Genomic DNA, 19,548 nt, shown 5'->3' with positions numbered 1-19,548 from the left:
ATCAGAACTGCTCACCATCAGACAGTCCTGTCAGCGTTACTGCTCTGACTGCATCGGACTATGAACTGCAATTCCAGGCCAAAGATAAACTAATAATAGTAAATTGGAATATAATATACATATATTAGCATAAATAGGATAAATTGGAAATTAATAAAATGTGGCTTTATGCTGCTCACACTCATAGCCTGTCTTTGCTCTATTTGAACCGAAAGCTCCTCGTATTAAAGATTTTTCCACTGCTTCCTCTCTCTGCAGTATGAAACTGCAGAGGTGGAGAGAGAAACACATTCTTGATTGCTTCAATAATGACACACAATTACCTGTATTCCTTTGACTCCAGAAATCCTGCCTCTTGACTAGTTTGGTTGAAGTTGGCCTATAAAACATGGTGCACAGCTGGGTCCTTCCAACAGAACGAAGTAATGACATGGGTACACACTTTTAGTCCAGTGCAGTACTGGAGGTTTATTTTCGCTCCAAGATTTACAGAAGGTGCAGTCTATAGTTTCACCCTCTTCTCTCTGACTGGCAGCACTGGGATGCAAAAGGAGAGGCAGCCACCGGGAGAAGTCTGTTTATATGTTTCTGACAGTGAACAGCAGGCTTCATTTTCCTGGTCCTGCTGGCACCAGACAATGGAGATGCAGGGAATGGAAATGACAGCTGATGCTCAGGAACGGAGGAAAATGGCCAGCTCAACCTCAGGGATCTGAAGACCCAGCGTCGGTTGTGACAAAACTTCTGTTGGGAACGGGTCTACCACTGAGGATAACTCACCCTTGTGGGCAACAAGCCTGTCTCTACAAAGCACCTCTGTGAGGGTGTGGAAAGGGCAAGTCCTTGGTCTTGTGCAGAGCTTTGGTTTGCAGGACAATGATCCACTTGTACCACTGATGAGATGGTTATGAGACGAAAATGCGCGTGGGATTTATCTGAGAGATTTCTCACAGATCCACGGAGCAGCATATTCACAGCTGGAGGCCTGAAAGTGACCTTTTATCAGGACAGCACAGTGTTGCACAGGGCTGTTAGAGGTGATCCTGCAAGAGACACAGAACAAAAGTGAGACTGAGAGAAAATGACGAGATTGTCTCCTGGAGGCGAGCAAGAAAAAACATCTGATTTTGAAGGGTGGAGCCCAGAGGAAGTGAAAGAACCCAGCCCCCAAGGGGCAGCTGTTACAAAACCAAATGTACACCAAAAAACTACCTGCCTGGGAGATTACACATCTAAGTAATTTTGCCATTGCAGAACCCAGATCAGAACCAAACACAGACACGATGCCCTGCAGTGTCAGTGATATCCACCGGCATGAGAACAACAGCGCTGAGAGTTTCACGAAAAGGTGATTGCCTCCAAGGGCCTTGTAAGACCAGAAAGCTGGGTAACTAAGCCAAGTGCTTCGAGTGCTGACCTGCGACAGTGAGATCTCGGGCAAGTTTCCTTGCTGCAGAAGTGTTAGAGACTAACACATTGTGTTAACTGCCATAAAAAGGAAAGGGCCAGGAAAGTCACCGGACCAAATCATAATGGTTTTTCTCATGCAGAATGCTGAGTTTTGTCCAAATGAAGACTGAGCCAAAATTAAAGTTCTGACTTGGGTTGGCAGCAGCAAAGCAGCAAAGGTCTAGGTCCTCCCACCTAGTGACACCAGCGCTTGGCAGAATGCGTGCGAGGTGGCTAAACCCTATAAAGCCAAGATGGACCATATGCTTTTCTGACTGAGCAACTGTGTGGGCAGTGCAGGTGAATAATCCTTGGTCTGAGCAGCTGGAGGGAAGTAGAGAGTGAGATACTAACATTAGCTCTGCTTTTCACAGGCAGGTGCCTTTACAAGGTGCAGTGCAGCAAAAAGTAGGCTCTTTCAGGTTCAGTGCCGTACAGGTGATGACAAGAAGAAAATCTACCCAGGAAGAAAGCTCCTGAGATCTGGTGCACGAACTCTGGGTGTTGCAGAACACCAGGCAATCTGAATTAGCACTGATGTTTTTAAAACAGCATTAAACTCACTTGGTGCCATTGAATATAGAGCCATCTTCCCAAATCCAGACAGAGCCTGTGCTGTTCCTCAGTCCAATCCAGAAACATTCTGTCTGAATACTCTTGAACAGGTCCTAGAAATGGTGATGAATTACAAAATGACCAATGAAAGCCAGCCTGAAAACGGAGGCAAGGGTAAGTAAAGAGACCAGAGAGCAAGACAGATCCGCTCGCCCGACTGTTCCTTAGTGGCTGACAATGCTGCTTCTCCACACCTTCGAATCGGGAAGATCAGCCCTGCAGAACATGCCTGGAGTAAAGACTATGTGTGTGTACACTCACAAGGAAGTCAGCGTGCTTTCAGGGGTCCTGGGCAGCTTCTTCCAAGGACATTTCTCAGGGCGATATGTGTGAACCAACTGGACCCCAGCCTCCTGGAGTTTCCTACACAGAGCTTTATGTAGAAACGTGTGCTATTAATATTAATATTAATGCTCTGCCACACAGCTAACTAGCAAGCTAATACAAAGTATTAACAATTAAAGGTAAAATCAGGTCAGGGCAGAAAGCGTAGGCACCAACAGACGTGTGTAAAGAGCCCAGGACCAAAGCTCATTACATTTTATATAAACTTTCCCGCTTATGTGTTTTCAATGTTCATTTCCTTTTGCCTAACCTTTAACACTTATCGTTAAAAGGTGAAGCCTGCAACAGAAACTCAACCCTGAAGTAAATCCCCCTCCCCAAAAAAAAGACAAAGACAAGGGAGAAATTTGTCTTGTCCACATTTGTAATGAAACCCAATGAAAACAGCCTTTCAGGTAGTTTGGCTGGGCTCCATCCTTGTCTCCTGCTGGCATGAACAACGCTTGAGAGCAGTGTCTTCACACAGAAGCATTGACAAAGCTGGCTTGGTCAAGTGGTGGGAATAGGAGTAGCTTGAGGAATGCCTGAGTGTTGCTGGTGGTTTGGAGGGGACTGTGCTTCCCTGACAGGTGAAGGGAGGTTGGACAGTCACAGCCTTTGCAGCACAGGGCATGTACAGCTGGGAAAGTCTTGTTTATGCGGGGAAGTCTGAGCAGGGACAATGGGTAACACTCTAGTAGCAGAGACAATAGGAGGAAAGCAGCCAGACCAGGGAGGCTTTCTTCTTGCAAAGAAAGGGGTAATCTGGGGAAGATGAGTATTTTCCAAGGAATCAGGATTTGCCTAAGAAAGTGTGACAGCCTGGTAGATGCTCCCAGCCAAGCAGAGACCTGGCTTTATAAGCCCCCACAGAACATCATACAATGCAACTTCTGTCCAGGCACTGGAAGCTGTCCACGTTCATTGGGCCTCAGCTAATAGGCCCTGGCTTGCACAAAACCAGATCAAGTACTTCTGCTCTAATTAGGCAGATGTGCCTCACCTCCTTAGTGATCAGCTCTACCAGTTCCTTTAGTGGTCACACATGCCCCTGCCCCCAGTGAGCACCTGCTAGAAAATGAGCAGTGAAACAGAGGGTTCCTGATTTCACCAGCACAGCTGAGGTTTTTTGGCAGAGAGAGGAAGTAAGCATTGAAAACAGACTGAGAAAGAAATATCTGTGTGTGAACACAAGGGTCACTGAGCGGGAGGAGCTGGGGTGGTTGTTGGGCGGAGAGCTATCGCTTTTGCAAAGGAAGCGTTTCTGAAGAGTAGGGACATATTGGCTTGTAGGCAATGAGTACAGAGAATGCACGGTGCCACTTTTCCTGTGAGCATTCGTATCAGCTTTGTCGGGGCTAGGAGGGGAGGTGGAGAGGGGCAGTGGAGAAGGCTGTCTCCTAGCATCCTTCATAGGTTGATTCTGAGGGTCCCTGAGGGACCCTCACCTCTCCCTTCTCCCCTTTGTTTCTTTGCCTGCTGGGAACTTCTACGGTGTACACTGAAACTGGAAGTGCACTATAATGTCACAGTCATAAATCCTTCCTCTCCTTTAAAGTCAAAGTATTGCCAAAGTGACAGCACTGCTTGGATGTCAGTCACTGAGGAGGTATCTGCAAGGAAATGGAAGATCCTCAAAGAATAAGAAAACCATTACCATTTCTCTGGTATCGCTGATCACCAGGAGATGAGCTCCCTGCTCCGAGCAGGATTGCTGGCTGGAATGCCAGTCCTTCTTCTCCTTGGAGAAGGAGTAGCAGCTCCCTCTGTAGGCCACCCACTGCTCAGGGCAGCGTGGTTGGGAGTCACCTGTAAAGGAATCAAAATACCAGCTTTTCTCTACCATTAACCAACTGAAAGACACTTGTTGTCAATGACCTGCTGAAAAGCAACTCTTCTGGAGAGCTGCAATGGAGAAAGCACAATTCAGAATAAGCATCTAAAAATAACAACGCATGAGCACTGAACTTCAAAATCTCTGTGCAATTTCCAAGTCTTCGTACAAAAGTCACATGCACTCTGATGCTGGTGCAACACCCTGCCCCCACTCCCCCACCCCCCCAGTTTCCTCTGAACTACTCAGGTACCTGAGAACCAAAATTGGCTATCTGAAAGCAGATAACATTTTGGGTGTGCAAACAGTAAAGGAAAAAACTACATCATTCTGTGGGTATGGTATCTCACACATCAGGTGAATGGATTTTAAGCAGCAAACAGTAGGCTTTCCCACATGGTCTGTCACCTTCTGTATGCATGCAAGAGTGTTGTAGACCTTGCATATTTGTTCTACAGTTTACCACTACAATTATGTCAGACAAGTCTACAAAAACCTTTCAATATGTTTCACTGCTTTTTGCCACAGGATCTGAAAGGCGTTGCTTGGGGTCTGCACAAGGGATGTATTCTTCGAAACATTCTGGATAGGCAGGGAGTACTTAAGGCTGGTAGAAACGTAGAACAGCTTCTGGTTTAACCTTATATGATGTAGTTCAGGATCTGAGCTCCCGTGCTTAGATGAGTCTCTGATCCTTTGCTGTTGGATGCTCACCCTCAGCACCCCTTTGTGTACTTACTAATCTTCCAAATCAAAGCAATCGCTAGGAGCATGCTCAGTATCCCAAAGCCTATAGCCAAGCCTCGCACAACTGCTGGCCACAGACAGGGAGCTGTAAGAGAGAAAAGAAACCATAGTGAACAGTAGCCACATGAAAACTAATGGTGGTTTTAGGCAGTTTGCTTGTGTCATGGGCATTTCCAAAAGGAACTGAACTATTTCAAGCATCCCATTCTGGCTACACTCTGCATATGGCTGCTGTCACTGTCCCTGCCCAGCCTTCCCAGGGCCTCCCCGCACCCCTGCCCACTAGCCCAGGACCCCATATCAGCTTGGCCCAATGCCATCAGTCCCTGCCTGAGCTTCCCATGAGGTGTATCTGTCTCCAGGTCAACCACAGCTCTGCCCCTGCCTGGCCACAGACACCAGGAGAGGAAGCACCTGCCCCAAGTCAGCCAGAGCCCCCCAGGCACCATGTGGCACCCTGTGCTGGCAGGAGCCTCCCAGCAAACCTGTTCCTACCTCAGCATTGAAGCTTGGTGTGGAAACAGAGACCTGCACTGCCACTGCCACCATGTTCCATCTCAAATACAAAAAGAAACGCGAGGCCTTTCCCCCAGCTCTTTCAGCAACAGTGACAGGTTTAACCTCAGCATCCTGTTCACAGGCTTAGATACACTGTCATGTTACATCTTCCCAGGACGCTCCCAAGTCAGTCGTACACTCTCATCTGCTTCTCCTGTGGATGGGAGCCTTGAAGACCTTGGGATGCCCCTCCACACTTTCACCACCACCATCCGCTGTTCTCTTGCTGCCAGGGGCAGAGGGTGACTCTTTGGGGCAGTCTCCACGGTACCGCAGCCCAGCTTCCTTTCAAAGGGTGGTGCAGGACTGCCATGTAGAGATCTGCTCATGTACAGCACAACATGTTAACTTCCAGGCTACACCTTGTTTTCCCATTGTCATCTCCTGGAGCTGGGGGCATTCACTTTCCATAAGATGTTTGAAATCTCAGCACTAAAATCTCCTCTCTCCCTGGTTGAGGAGAGAATGACACTTACTGCCACGGATGAGCTCCGGGGGAGGAAAGGGGGGGTTGGGTTGCTTGTTTTATTAATCTCAGTATGACAGCTGCATAGACAATAGGACTTTCTAAGAAGCACTAAACGTGCAGCTAGCAGTTACTGATGCGGAGGAACCTTGGATTTCCACGTGCGTCTCCCTTCTCCCTCCTGCTCTTGTGGTGCTCCAGAGACTTCTACCCAAATCCAGCAGCAAAGTCCATGAAGGAGGTCATGAAATCTGAGGTGACTCTCTCTCGGTCATATCGCAAGACTCAAAGAAACATATCAGTACTCCCTAAAAAGGCTAGGAGTCTAAGGAATAAGATGGAGGGAGGGGAAGGCTAGCTTTAACCACAGACACCACCACAGCAAGTACATCAAAAACTTGGTAGAAGAAGGGCTATGAGTAGGATGTCATAGCAATAGAATACAAAATACACAGGGAAGTAAAGTAAGCTCAAATAAAAAGTCATGTAATGCTCAAGTAAAATTACAGTCAAATTAGGTTAAATAACTAACTGCATTAAGAGGCAACAGTAACAGCAACCCCGCAGACCAGGCAAATACTACTAAATGCATTTGATCGGAATTATATGCCAGACAAGGATGGTGACAGCACTCATGAACTGGCAAAAAGAACCAGAGCAACCATGAGGGAAGCACAGTGACAACAAGAAGCATCAATTAATTGTACTAAATAAAGCAAATGCCGTGTCAGGGCATGATGCTGAGACTGAATGCTTAGACTCCGTCAATAGGCACCTTGTGGAGCGGCGAGCCGGGAAACACAGAAAGGGAAGCAGCTCGTGACTGCCCTGAGCTGTGCTCAGGCCACCCAGCTCACCGTGGCTCCATCCAGCAGCTTCTCTGTCGCAGTGAGTGCAAATGCACTGAGATTCAACGGAGCCAAAACCCAACAACAACAACAAGAACAAAAAAAGGCACCGTGGTATAATAATTTCAGAATGGGAAACTACAGGAAAACGAGGAAGAGAGAAATTAAAAGGGATGGCTAAAAGAACAAAATATTTGTAAGCAAGAGGGGAGACTTAGGATCTCTCAGCAGAGGCTGAAAACAAATGCACATCACGTATCAAGAATATTGTGGGAAGGATGAAAAAGCCAGCACTAAAACAGAAAGGGAAGAGACTTAAAAACAAGAATGCATCCTTTAAGCATTGGAAGCTTTACCCAAATACATAAAGTAGACCAGATCAAAAAATTAAAAATTAATTTATTTTGATCTTAGTGCCATTTGCAGGCTCACTAGTTTTAAAACCAGTTTCTGGTTTATAGCAACATATTTAGACCTGCGGTTTTGGCTAAAAGAAGTTTCTAAGGTAACGAGGGAGAGCATGAGGGAGCTTCGTTGTAAGCATCATTCTTCAGTAGAAAGATCTTTCCTAAGGTAAAGGTTTCGGCGTGTTTCCTGAAGCTTACAGGATCTAGCTGCCCCACTTGTAGTTAAAAAATACCAACATTTATTCATTTTTTTAATCATTATTAAAGAACAAAACCCCATCTATTTTCAGTTACAAAATACAGAAAAACTTTTCAGTTACAAGCTACTCCTCAGCTTCATGCAAGAAGACAGTGGGAGAACTGAAGGACTTGAACTGGGTAGCTGTTCTCTCTACTTGCTCTCTATTCCTCTTGGTAAGGTCACCTTGGGTTTTGCCATCAGATTAAGCCTCAAGAAAATGGAGTCACAAGACCGAGGTTAAGGGTAGGGTGGAGCTTCTTTGCAGATTACAACTGAAAAACAAGTAAATGGGGATACATATCTGTTGAAACGTAGTTCTTTGTTCTGAGATCGCACTTCTGAGAAACCGAGGATTTACACTTCTGTTTTCCTTCTTCTCTTGCCTCTCAAAGGAGCTATCTCCTGCAGCTTCCAGATCACTGTTCCTTATTTTAGGGAAAACTACTTCCAGGGCAAGGCAACTGGGATGACAGTCAGTGAAATGGTTAATTCTTAAAGTCAGTACATCTGAGCTGGTGCCTCCTGGCAATAAGTAGAGCAGTTCACCCTCTATTGTTTCAAACCAATTGCAGAAAAAAGGAACTGACTCTACTCAGCATTAAAACAAAATCCCAGGGCACTTCTATAGCCAGAGCAGTGGGAGAGTTCACTTCAGCTCTTAAAATCTAAAAAGTATGCCATTAGATAATTTGGGGAGAAAAAAAGAGAATGAAGGGGGCAAGTCATATTGCAGCGGTCAAGGTGAATTCAAGTTTTACTTGAACTGCAGTGATCAACCCACGGAAGGGGAATAAAAATTTTCAAAAATCAGCATTTTTATCCCTTGCAAGAGGAAGTCTATGCAGTTCCCCCTTTTTAAAACAGGTTCAAGGGTTTGTGCTTGATCTTTAGCCCCTGAAGTACATGTGAAGCTCTTGTAGAACAGCAAAGGAGAACTACCTGAGATGAGTTTGAAACAGAGGAGGGAAATCTGAATGGAGCATCTGGAACTATTTCCATGTAGTTGTCTGAGGAACTGTGAAAGAGACTCCACAAGGGAAAGGAGAAGTGGACTGGTGAATATTTAAGATAAATATGCAATGTTACAACTTTCTAGTATAAAAAAAACCCACTTAGGTCTCTCAGTGCTCCAGAGAAATGACTGTGATACACTGCATTTGTCCGCAAGCAATGCGACCCAATATTTTTAGATTTGGGAGTCCAGATTCAGTTCAAAAACTGAAAGCTGTTAGCATTTTATAATTCAACTCTTCTAGGACAATCTGAAGAATGTCATTGCGCTGTCCCAGATAGCTCCCCTCAGCTCCTGCCTACGTCAGTATGGGAGCAGCATGACTACCTAGGATTTCAGGAATGAGGATCCTGTCCTTGGCTATGGCACAGACCTGGTTACTTGCTGTTACTACAAGCATCCAAGCATGCTAACACTGTCTTAAGTGATGGGTGGACTGACATTTCAGTAGTGTGGCATATCTAAGGCTCTCTGGAAGACAGAGAGAAGACAACTAGGGCAAGTCTTCATTTTCAAGCCATCCATGAGAGCCAAAACTGGTTGGTTTGACCAGAGGACTGACCTATAGGCCTGTTTTATACCTGTGATACTGCGTCACAGAGAGGACTTGGTAGCAAGGGTGTGCACGTGAAAACAGAGATGAAATACGTGAGAGCATATCTCTCAAAAGTGATGGAGAGTTGAAAATAAAGATCTTCTAAAGAAAGGTACTTAAACTGCGCTCCATAGGGACTGCTCACATGCAGAAGAGAGATGGGAAATAATCAAATAATATGCACAGAAAGCGTGTTCAAAGATCAGCTTCCTCATTTTGGGCCTCTGACTTTAGCTTTAAAAGATGAGACAACATAAAGGAATTTGGGGAGGAGGAATATTAAAAAGAAAATTGCAAACACCTCAAGAGGGCAACAGCTCCAACAGGGTTGGTGTGAACACAAATGGCAGGGAATGAAGGGATGTCCCTGTGTTTTCTGATGCAACAGAAAACATCGTTTCTGATGAAAACGCCTGCAAAAGCAAGACTGCTTTCCAAGCAGATGGAGTGTGGTTACCAGACAGGAATTTGGGGGGTTCTGTGCTGGCTTTGTTTCCATAGTGCAGCAAGTGACCAGGCAGCAGTAACAACCACAGATATATGCAGTTATTCCGATCAGGGCACAGAAATCTTGCATTGCAGAGCGACAGCCCCCTTTGCAGAACAGCTCTGAAAAACGCTAAAAGGTCAACCATTAGTGTTGCAGCCAATGCAGCATCACTCCTCTAAAGCACGTGGGCGTTTAGAGGAAAAGCAATCAAATCATGGGAAGGAGACACTTATAAAGAATGATCATGAATGCAAAATCTCCCTCTTCTAAGCTGGCATTTCTCAACTAAGCAGACAGAGAAATTGCACAGTGTGACATTTGCAAGGCCTGAACACGGGGAACGGAGCGGAAATAAGGGGAAGAGAAAATTTACAGAAAGCACTACGAAAATCTTCCTGATAGACAAATGCCCTGCAGAACTGTCTCAAGGCAAAAGCTGAAAATTTACTCACTGGGAGGTATGTAAAACTAGAACAGAGAAAACACAGGAAAAAATGTATCACAAAAGAATCCTGCAGAGCCCCATAGGAGACAGACGGGATGATCTCATATGCCTCCTCTGTCTCTGATCTCTGATTAGCATACAGCTCTAATTTATCTGTACTCGCATCTCGCCTGACCTTCAAAGAACTATTGCTGACAATCTCTTATTGCTGACAAACAGATAACTTTTAATCTTTAAAACTGCAAACCTCTTTGGGAGAAAAGGATGCCTGGGTTGAATGCCCAGTAGTAGACACGAAGAAGGGTCTGACAGAAAGAGGGGGGAGAACAGTGTTGGGTCTCTGTCCCATTGGCTTTTATCACAGTAAAATACTCATGGTAATTTTAGAAAGAAAGCAACAGCACCGTGAGCTGGTACTCAACATCAGTGGCCAGCTCAGAGTGTTTTCGTTAGATCTTCCTTTTGCTCAAAAGAAAAAAAATTAGGTTGACTTACCTCATCCAGCTTCCTTACCTCTCCTTTCCTGCCCAGATTTGGCCCTTGGTGGAGGATCCTGAGAGAATTTTACAGAAGTATAAATTATTTCCTCACTTGCTTCGGCTGCAGAAGTTTCTGATCTGCTTCCCTCCATGCCAAAGCAGAGTGCCTATGACAAGGTGTTTCGATCAGGCTGTTGAGCGACAGGATTCAATGCCTGTGAAACAGGAAACTTGAGGCTACATTCAGAAGACAAGAAATGTGACGTTGCAGCCTCTATCCAGCTGCTCAAAATAACAAAATTTACAACAGAATGGAGAGCACTGGAAGTGCAGCAACTTCCATTTCCTGACCTGATGAGGGTTGTCTTAAGAACAGCCGTTAGTGGAAGAAGTGATTAATCACAAAAGTGCTTGGGTACGCTAATTGTTGCCAATGCTATGATTACGCTCATGTGGTAATTGTGCGAATGTATGTTACTCCGAAGAGCTCCCTCACAGGACAGAAGCAGGTGCACAGCAAGAGCACAAGGTGAATAGTGAAAGTACAAGGTGAAAAGCAGGATAAGCAATGGCTACGGCAAACTGGCAGCCCGTCTGCTGTCAAAAAGGAGGTAGAGGTGGACAGCGTGGGTTTGAGAAGGAAGCCTTGTGAGCTTTGGACAGCTCTACTGGGAACTCTCTACACCCAATACCCAGTGTGAATGTGCTTGAGACACAGGCACAAACTGAGAGCTAGCATCCTTCAAGACCCTCTGAATCAACATCTCAACAGCATCAGTACAAGAAAGACATGGGCATGCTGGAGAGAGCCTAGCAAGGGGCCACAAAGATTATGACAGAACTGGAGCATCTCTCATATTAGGAAAGGATGAGAGAGCTGGGACTATTTAGCCTGGAGAAGAGACGTCTTGGGAAGGATCTTATTAATTTATATAAATACCTCAAGGGAGGGTACAAGAAGAGCCAGGCTCTTTTGAGTGGTGCCCAGTGACAGGACAAGAGGCAAGGGGCACAAATTGAAATTCAGGAGGCTCCATCTGAACATCAGGAAACACTTTCTTACTGTGAGGGTGATTGAACACTGGCATAGGTTGGCCAGAGAGGTTGTGGGGTCTCCATCCTTGAAGAGCCATTCAGTTGCAGGAGAGGGATGATCGCTCCCCATCCTTGGTGACATGCTGTAAATTTGAGAAGTGATTGTCCACGAGGATGCTTAGTTTGATATAGAGTGTTGTGGCCAATTTGTTACGATGCACATGTCTGGGAAGGCATGGATTGGATACTTCTGCAAATTCGTCCATCACACACTTGCCTCTAAGGGTGGCATATTGCACCCACGACATTCCTTCCAAACCTGCGTAGGGCCTGTAGACAGCAAGACAAGTCTGTACTTGAGAGGATGGAGAAAGCAGAAGACAGGAGAGCAACCCAAGAGGAGGGAAGTCTCCCCTGAATGCTTAGAATGCATATTAGAGAAGTCTAAAGAGAGCTGACAAGCACAGAGAGGGAGGATTTGCTGTAGTTGTGATGAGAGCTTAGCTGGGAATATAATCTGTGTGGCTGAAAAGAAACCAGCAAGATTCAGACACTGCTTAAGTGCCCAGACCAAAGGGAAAAGGCTGAGGCCAAAGGCACTGCAGGCTGTCTGCAGGGCCAATGTGATCACAAAGATGGTGGTGTTTATGAACAAGCGGAGAAGTGAAGGCTGATGGGGAAGAATTCGGAGGTAGGTTTGGATGTGGTTTACTGTTTTGTCTCAAATACCAGCAATAAGCTGAGTTCTTACTTTGGACAGGAAGTAGAGAGGAAACCATCGCACTGCAGGTATGCAGGAGGGTATGCAGGCCACACGCAGTTAATAGCTAAGTGTGAATACAAATAAATCTGACTTCTGCAGCTGAGGTGTCTGTGCTGTACTCCCAGTGGAATTAGCAGTAGGACACAAATCACAGCAGGACTGGATCAATCAGTTTTCCAAGAGCCAATAACGCTCCTTCTCAGTTCCCCACTACTGAAGCAGCATACCGTAAGGAAGTCTCCCAAACCTCTCTCAAACAAGTGGCTTCTCCGGCATGTTTAGTTCACTAAATCCAGCATTTCTTTCCTAACTAAAGGATGTAAAAGTGTCAGAGCTCTGGCAAAGAACATCCAGTCTCTCTCAGTAACACGGCCCTAGAAAAGTGGACTCTATTTCCATCACAGCTGGGCCACGGCATAAGAAGAGAAATGTCCTTTAAATGTGCCAGTCTCAAATCATTTATAGGTGTGTAATCATACTCAAGGTGTTCAAGTTGACCAACCTTGTCCATGATCAGCTGGACCTGGAATTCCTCTTGCAGTGGCAAAACTTGCAGGAGCTGAAGGGGACGACTTTCTTCCCGAGCGTAACAAAACAGCATGTCAGGCAGAGGCAAAGGCAGAAGGCTCGAGGCCACAAAGCCGTTTTATGAACATTTGTGCTTGTTAAACCAGAAGTCACCCTGGAGGTGCGGGGGGGACACAGCACAGTCCAAGGACAGCGATGGCCTACTGCTGCTGCCTTCCACAGAGGGAGGGAGGGAGGGAGGGAGGGATGGAGAGAGGGGGAAGGCAGGCCACGGCTCGACGGCGCCGGGAGGCCCTTCACCGCTCCTCACGCGGCCACCTCTCTGCAGGGGATCCAAGCCCGCGCGAGGGCCGGAGGTGAGCGGCCCGTCTCAAGCTGGAGCCGCGACGGGGCGCTGGGAGGAGGGGAAGGCCGGACGGCCACTCGTGGGGACCGACCCCCGGCCCCACCGCCTCACGGCGCGGGCACCGGGGCGGGGCGAGGGGGAGCGCTTCTTCGGCATTGGGCGAGCGGCTCCCGCCTCGAGCCGCGCTCGGCAGCGGCTCCCGGGTGGGAGGGGCTAGCCGGCGGGCGCACCGGGACGCCTTTCTGCTGGTCCTCTTCGTTCATTGGAAGAGAAGTGAGGGGGAGGCGGGATCTTCACGCCTTTTTTCACCGCCCATTGGAGGGAGAAGAGGAAGGAGGAGGGCTCCGGAGCTGCCCCCCTCATAGACTGGGGTAGGGCTTTAGAAGCCGCCCCTTTCCGACACTGCTCCTCATTCGCTGAGGCGTCGCTAGTGGGCGGGGCGATGCCAGCGGCTCGCGGCTTCCCATTGGCGGAGAGCGCTAGTTCCGCCGCGCCCTTCCTGCTTCCGGTTCACGGGGCGGGCGCGACGAGCCGGCCGGCCGGGCGTGCGGAGGAGGCCAGCGCCGTCCACGCCTGCGGTCCCTGGGCCGCCCCGCCGCCGCCGGGCGCGCAGCATGGCATGCCGGTGAGCGGCGCATCGCTCTTCCCTCGGGGCGGCCGTGCCTCTGCCCGTGCGCGGCGGGAGGAGGCCGGGCGGCGCGGCAGCAGGTGGGTGCGGCGGCGGGCCGGGCTCCGGCGGCGGGGCGGGGGCCGCGGCGGAGGTGGTGCTCCCGGCGGCGGGCGGGAGGTGGAGGGCGGCGGGGAGGAGCGAGGTGGCACCGAGGCCCCCGCGGCCCGGCCCGGGCGTGTGGCTCCGTCCCGGCGCTGAGCAGCGGCAGCCCGGCCTCCGCGGCCGTCGGCCGGAGCGACAGCCGGACAAGGGGAAGGTAGCGGCGGCGTCCCGTCGGGTTTTACTGCGGCCCGTGTGCGAGCGAGGTGCTTGCCTGCAAGTTTCCCGGAGAAGCCGGGGCTAGTGCGGAGGGCAGGGTTCCGATTTGGTCTTGTGGGAGACGAATCACGAGTTCTTGTGTCACGGGCTTCCTCATTTCAGCACGTCTGACCGCGTCGTGGTGGCGTCCGACCGCCAGGGCGAGCGGAGAGCCGGCGTGGTAGTTGTAAGCTGTCACCATGGTCCCTGCAGGGGCTGAGGGTAGTCGTTAGGTTCGGCAGAACAGCCCGTCGCTCTCACGGGCTCTCTGTCTGTCTGCAGCCAGCTGCTTATGTAGTTGTGGGTCTGTTGGTTGCCTTCTGCCGGCGTCCGGAGCTTTACCGAAATCTGCGATGGGAGAAGCAGAGAGGAATCTATTGCACCACTGTGGCTGGCTGCTGCAATCATTTACTGTTTCATATGTGATTTTTAGCGTGAATCTGAAAGCCCGATCTTCTAGATTTCGTTATTATCTTCATTGCTTCATTGCATCTTACATAGGATGTCTCTGTTTTCTTCTTCCCCCATGTAAACAGAACAAAACTGTTCTGTGATGTTGCAGCTTAGTATTAAACAGTTTCAGATTCTCAGCTAAAGTAGTACTAGAAAGATAACACAATTACAATTATTAAGATTAAGGCACTTGAACAAACAGAGCCTGACTAATCACAGCAGCCCTTCCCAGTGGCCCTTCGAACTTAGGGGCCTGGTAAATAATTTTCTGCGGACTGGCTTCTTAGTGCGATGCAATAGCGAACAATGGCCTATGCCTTAAACTTACTCCAGCAGTCATCCTGCTGGGCTCTGCTCTGACTGAATCAATGCTAATTAATGCACTCAGCAGCAAAACTTTTTGCGATCCTGAGGCAAAGCTCGGAAAAGAATCCCAGATCAGCCCAGTTAATTGTCTTTGATTATGCAAGAGATTCAGATTTAGTGTCTCTTGAGAACTGTGAGATGTTTTTAGATTATGGCTTCTCCTTTTTGCAGTCAGGAGCGAAGAAGTGGCCAATCATTGACTCTGTGACCCTGAAGTTAGTTTGGCTGGGGGCTGAAACAGTTAATCCTCTGTGTTCTCTGTGGTGTGTGTCCAGGATGTCATCACTTTGCCATACCTCCGCTGTGATGGTAGTCTTTATGGCCCTTGCTGTCAGTGTGGGGGCTGAGCAGTTGGAAGAGAAGAGCTGCGATGTGATTGGTGATGAGAGCAGCGAGTCGCAAACGGAAAGAGCCCTGCTGAAGAAGCTAGAGCCCCTGAGCCAAATGAGGTACAGTACACCCCACTGCAGGCCTTGGGGCTGCACAGTGCCTACCCTTAGCCCAAGAGGAGGGGAAAACTTGGGGTCAGACTGCAGAATGGGTTTCCCCATTAGTATGGACTGTGACTGGCTTCTAGCCTCAAGTGTCCGCTGCTCTGAGCCCTGTTCTTTCTAACCCTATGGGCTGTCTGTTCTGTCTTCTCATTCCTGCAGGTTTAACGTCACTGTGGAGAAAGGCAAAACAGAAAACTACATCTACCATTTCAGGGTGTGCAGGGAGGTCAACAGCAGCCAGCATGATTTTGGTGGTCTGGTGCAAACAGATAGACAGGGTAGAAGGACTACAGTAATAGGAAGAATCAATGAAACACAGGTTTTCAATGGAAGTAAGATTCCAGTCAATACCTTTCTACTCCCTACCTGCCTTTCACCTCCTGTTCTGGATTTGCAGCCTATGTTCTTTATGTCTTGGCAGGTGACTGGATCATGCTGATTTATAAAGGAGGTGATTCATATGGCAGTCACTGCAGTGGTGAGAAGAGAAGAGCTGTGATAATGATTTCTTGCAAGCGGGGAGTTATAGCGGTGAGTGACACACAAGGTGGGAGAGGAGCAGGAGGCTGCCAGAGACGCAAGGTGGGAGAGGAGCAGGGGGCTGCCAAACAAACAGTTGTTTATGAGCAGAAGGGCTTTGAGAAGGCAGCAAGGTGTTCCTCTGTCCTCCAGTGCCTGTTCCTAGCTGCATCAACAGTGATAAAGCTGTCTTCTGGTGAAGTTCAGCATGCCTGGGCATATTTTCACATGACTTAACTTTTCCTAATTTGCAGAGTTCATTCAGCATTATTTCAGAAGAGCGGGAAAAGGAGCAGGAATGTTTCTACCTCTTTGAGATGGACAGCAGTTTGGCTTGTCCAGCTGAGGATTCCCACCTCAGTGTTGGCTCCATTCTACTGATCACGTGAGTCATTGGAAGAGCTGTTTGTGTCTGGACCGTAATCTCCAGTGCCACTTAGAAACATTGCAAATCCTATACCAGACTAGACAATTGTAGTATACCTATTCACAGCTGCCGTTAGATGTTACTGTGCCTCTTGAGCTTTTTGGACAAGAGCCCTTGCTTAAGGCGTGATTCTGCAGAGCTGCTCTCTGTAGACACCGTCCTTCATAGTTTACAGACAAGTGCACTGAAACATGGAAGATGTGACTTCCTAAAATTCAGACCAGGAGTCTTGACTCATTTTCTGTGTTTGTGCTTAGAGGCACTACTTCATGTAATACTGCTGAAAGATTTATGTTAGCAGATCAATATTTTGGGGACCTTTTCTGGTCTGGTCTCTGTTTATAGCTCTTTTCTTGAGTGGTGCTTAGCTACTTGTTCCAATACCAGTCTGCAAATGGTAGCTGGCTCAGAAGAGGTTGTCTATAGGATTTTGTCAGCTCCGATTTTTTTAAATTCTGCCCTCTAGGTTTGCTTCATTGATTGCAGTCTACATCATTGGTGGGTTCCTCTACCAGCGCCTTGTAGTGGGAGCGAAAGGCATGGAGCAGTTTCCTCACTTTGCCTTCTGGCAAGATCTGGGCAATTTGGTGGCGGTGAGTGAAAATCCCTGTATATTCCCAGCCTGGCCCATATGTTAGGACAGGAGAAAGTGGCATCTGCCTCATCTTTGTGGACTGTCTCTTGGGTAGAACTACCACCAGGGTCTTGAGGCAGAAGAAGAGGGTATCTGTTTTGGTTGTGGTTTTGTTTGTTTGGGTTTTTTTTTTTTGATTTGTTTGTGTGTGGTGGTGTTGGTGGGTAATTTTGGTTTGGGTTTGTAGTTTTTCTTGAGTACTTTATTTTTGAGTCCTTGCTGAGTCTGATTCCCTGCCAGTGCTCATTAGTGGTTAACACTTTCCAGGTAGGAATGATAAGTTGGGGACTGTGAAATGTTCATGTCTGACTGCCTGAAACCCTTCCTTGGTTGCCGTAGGCAGTGCCATTTATCCTCCAAACTTGTCTCAGCGTGATGTTGCATACTGTTAATCAGTACCACACTCTACCCCAGAGCTTTCAAGACTGAGTAGGATATTTGTATATCCTTGTCTTGTCCAGGCAAGTTTTAGGGTCCTGTCCCAGATAGCACAGGGTTAGGCGTAATCCCTTAGCAAAAGAGAAATCACAGAAGCTGCTTTGCTTTGGATTGCATACAGTCTGATTGCGGTGCAATATCCTGTGCTTGTAGGATGGCTGTGACTTTGTCTGCCGATCTAAGCCTCGAAATGCGCCAGCTGCGTATCGTGGTGTGGGTGATGACCAGCTGGCTGAGGAGTCGGAAGAACGGGATGACCACTTGCTACCAATGTGATAGGCTTTCAACACTTGAGTTCTTTTCTCCCCATCTCCCCAGCGCTTGTTTAGCCAGGTGCCTCCCAGGCAGTTCTCTTTCTCTCACTTCTGATTTTCTTTACACTATTTGCTTTCGCTGTCTCTGGTGTGTCAAGTCCCATGGATGCCTCTGGGTGTGAACAGCACTGGTCCCTGATGGCGTGTCTGATGAATATAATGCAGTTTGAGGTTTTTAAAAATGCAGCAGAGCTCTGGGGGGGTAAAGTGCTGAGAGTTGAGTAGAAGATGGCAAGAAAGCAATACGAGTGTTCAGCACTGAGTAGGAATGGGAGATGAATCACTGAGAGGAAAAAAAGGGCCATGGATGGATGCAGAAAGGGGAAAGAAAAGGAGGCAGTGGGTTAAAACAGCTGAGATGGTAGGAGAGATCTTGTGTCTCTTGTTTCCCCCACCCCCCCTAGGGTTTACAGGATCTGTAAGACACTGGAATTATTTTTCTTTGAATGCATTTTCAGCTTTTCTAGCTTCTGCACTGCTATGCGCTGTTTCGGCCAGCATACCCTGCACAGAGCGCTCTACGCCAGACTCCATGGGGGTGGAAGCGGCATTAGCACCTCTGCAGTCTTTTCTTTTCCTACTGGCAGTATGTTGAAGAGTACACACCAGTTTCCTTCCAACAGATGTAAAGGGATGCATGACATCCTCTCAGACTGGAGAGGGGCAATGTTAAAAAACTATAGGAGTTAAATACAGTCTTGTGACTTTCCAGGTCAGTCAAAATATTGTCTCAGTCTTCTCAAATCATTGAGAAGCAAAAGGAAACGACATGCTGCTAAATAAAGGGAACACTTACCAAAACTGACATCAAGGCAAAATGAGAAAGGTAGCTGTCACTTGAGTTCTGTTACAAGCTTCCTGAGGTGACTGCCCATGCAGCTCAGTCACTGTCAGCCTTGTGGTTTCATGGTCTCTGAAAGTTCCTTGTTTGGCAGAGGGTTTTCCCGTGAAGGTACCGGAATTTATTTTTATAAAAAAGGAACCACAGAAGCCAAGGACGCTAACACATTAAAAACTGCATAAGGGACTCCCGTGTGTACAAGGTCAGCTTTCATAAATCTCTATCCCCGTAAGTATGGTGCAGAAGAATCTTAAGATACTTGCCCTGAGCAGATGGTACTGCCTTCCACTGGGGCCCTGGTGAAAAGCAGGTACAGCTGAGTTGTAAGACTTCATTGGAACCTTCAGGAACTTGGCACCTTGATTCCTAATTGCTTTTTACGTGAGGGGCTAGACTCTAAGCAATCCCATTCTGCCCTGTTGTAGACTGGCAGAGAACTGTCTTCAGGCTTGAGGGCAGAGACTGTGAATAAGCAAGCCACTACTGCTACCAGCAGAGTACAGACAAGGTTCATGTATTTTCAATACTGCCAAAGCAGTCTGAACAGTGACATTGAGGGAAAAGGGGTGGCCCTGCTTTCTTGCTGGGTTTAGAGTGGGCAAACAATTCCTGCTTTCTTTGACTTTTGTTACAATTTCAATCTTTTCTCATAACATGGGAAAACCAGGAAGTCACTAAGTTTGTTGTTACTGTTTTTCATGGTGGTGTTTAAGGTAATTTTTTTTTGTACAAAACACAACTTTCAAAAAAATAAAATGACCAAAAAACCAGGTGAAGTGTTGTGCTGATGTAACAGGAGCTTTTTTGGTGCCAGAACATCTTACTTATCTAAGGGTGAAGGTGCCTTAGTGTGGTGCCTTGTGCCCAAACTTCTTTTGCCAGGAATAGATCTCTTCTTATTAGTACAGATTTC

At 47.6% G+C, this 19,548-nt stretch overlaps 2 protein-coding genes across 2 annotated transcripts; one reads left to right on the top strand and one right to left on the bottom strand.

Moving 5' to 3' along the window:
* Positions 1-424: 424 nt before the first annotated feature.
* On the bottom strand, positions 425-13,179 carry LOC141737794 (killer cell lectin-like receptor subfamily G member 1). The gene is made up of 6 exons (XM_074572764.1): positions 12,811-13,179; positions 10,545-10,725; positions 4,962-5,054; positions 4,046-4,197; positions 2,014-2,117; positions 425-1,043 (listed from the first exon to the last, which is right to left on the bottom strand). Exons 2-6 carry the CDS (start codon positions 10,660-10,662, stop codon positions 932-934), a joined length of 579 nt encoding a protein of 192 aa, XP_074428865.1. The 5' UTR covers positions 10,663-10,725; positions 12,811-13,179; the 3' UTR covers positions 425-931.
* Positions 13,180-13,680: 501 nt separating this feature from the next.
* M6PR (mannose-6-phosphate receptor, cation dependent) lies at positions 13,681-19,407 on the top strand. Its single transcript, XM_074588888.1, has 7 exons — positions 13,681-13,890; positions 15,244-15,417; positions 15,622-15,794; positions 15,884-15,993; positions 16,236-16,366; positions 16,875-17,001; positions 17,634-19,407. Exons 1-7 carry the CDS (start codon positions 13,802-13,804, stop codon positions 17,754-17,756), a joined length of 927 nt encoding a protein of 308 aa, XP_074444989.1. The 5' UTR covers positions 13,681-13,801; the 3' UTR covers positions 17,757-19,407.
* Positions 19,408-19,548: the final 141 nt, after the last annotated feature.

The sequence above is a fragment of the Larus michahellis genome, chromosome 1 (assembly GCF_964199755.1).
Source record: "Larus michahellis chromosome 1, bLarMic1.1, whole genome shotgun sequence".
NCBI classification, from domain to species: Eukaryota; Metazoa; Chordata; class Aves; order Charadriiformes; family Laridae; genus Larus; species Larus michahellis.
This window is presented reverse-complemented; position numbering and strand designations above follow the sequence as displayed.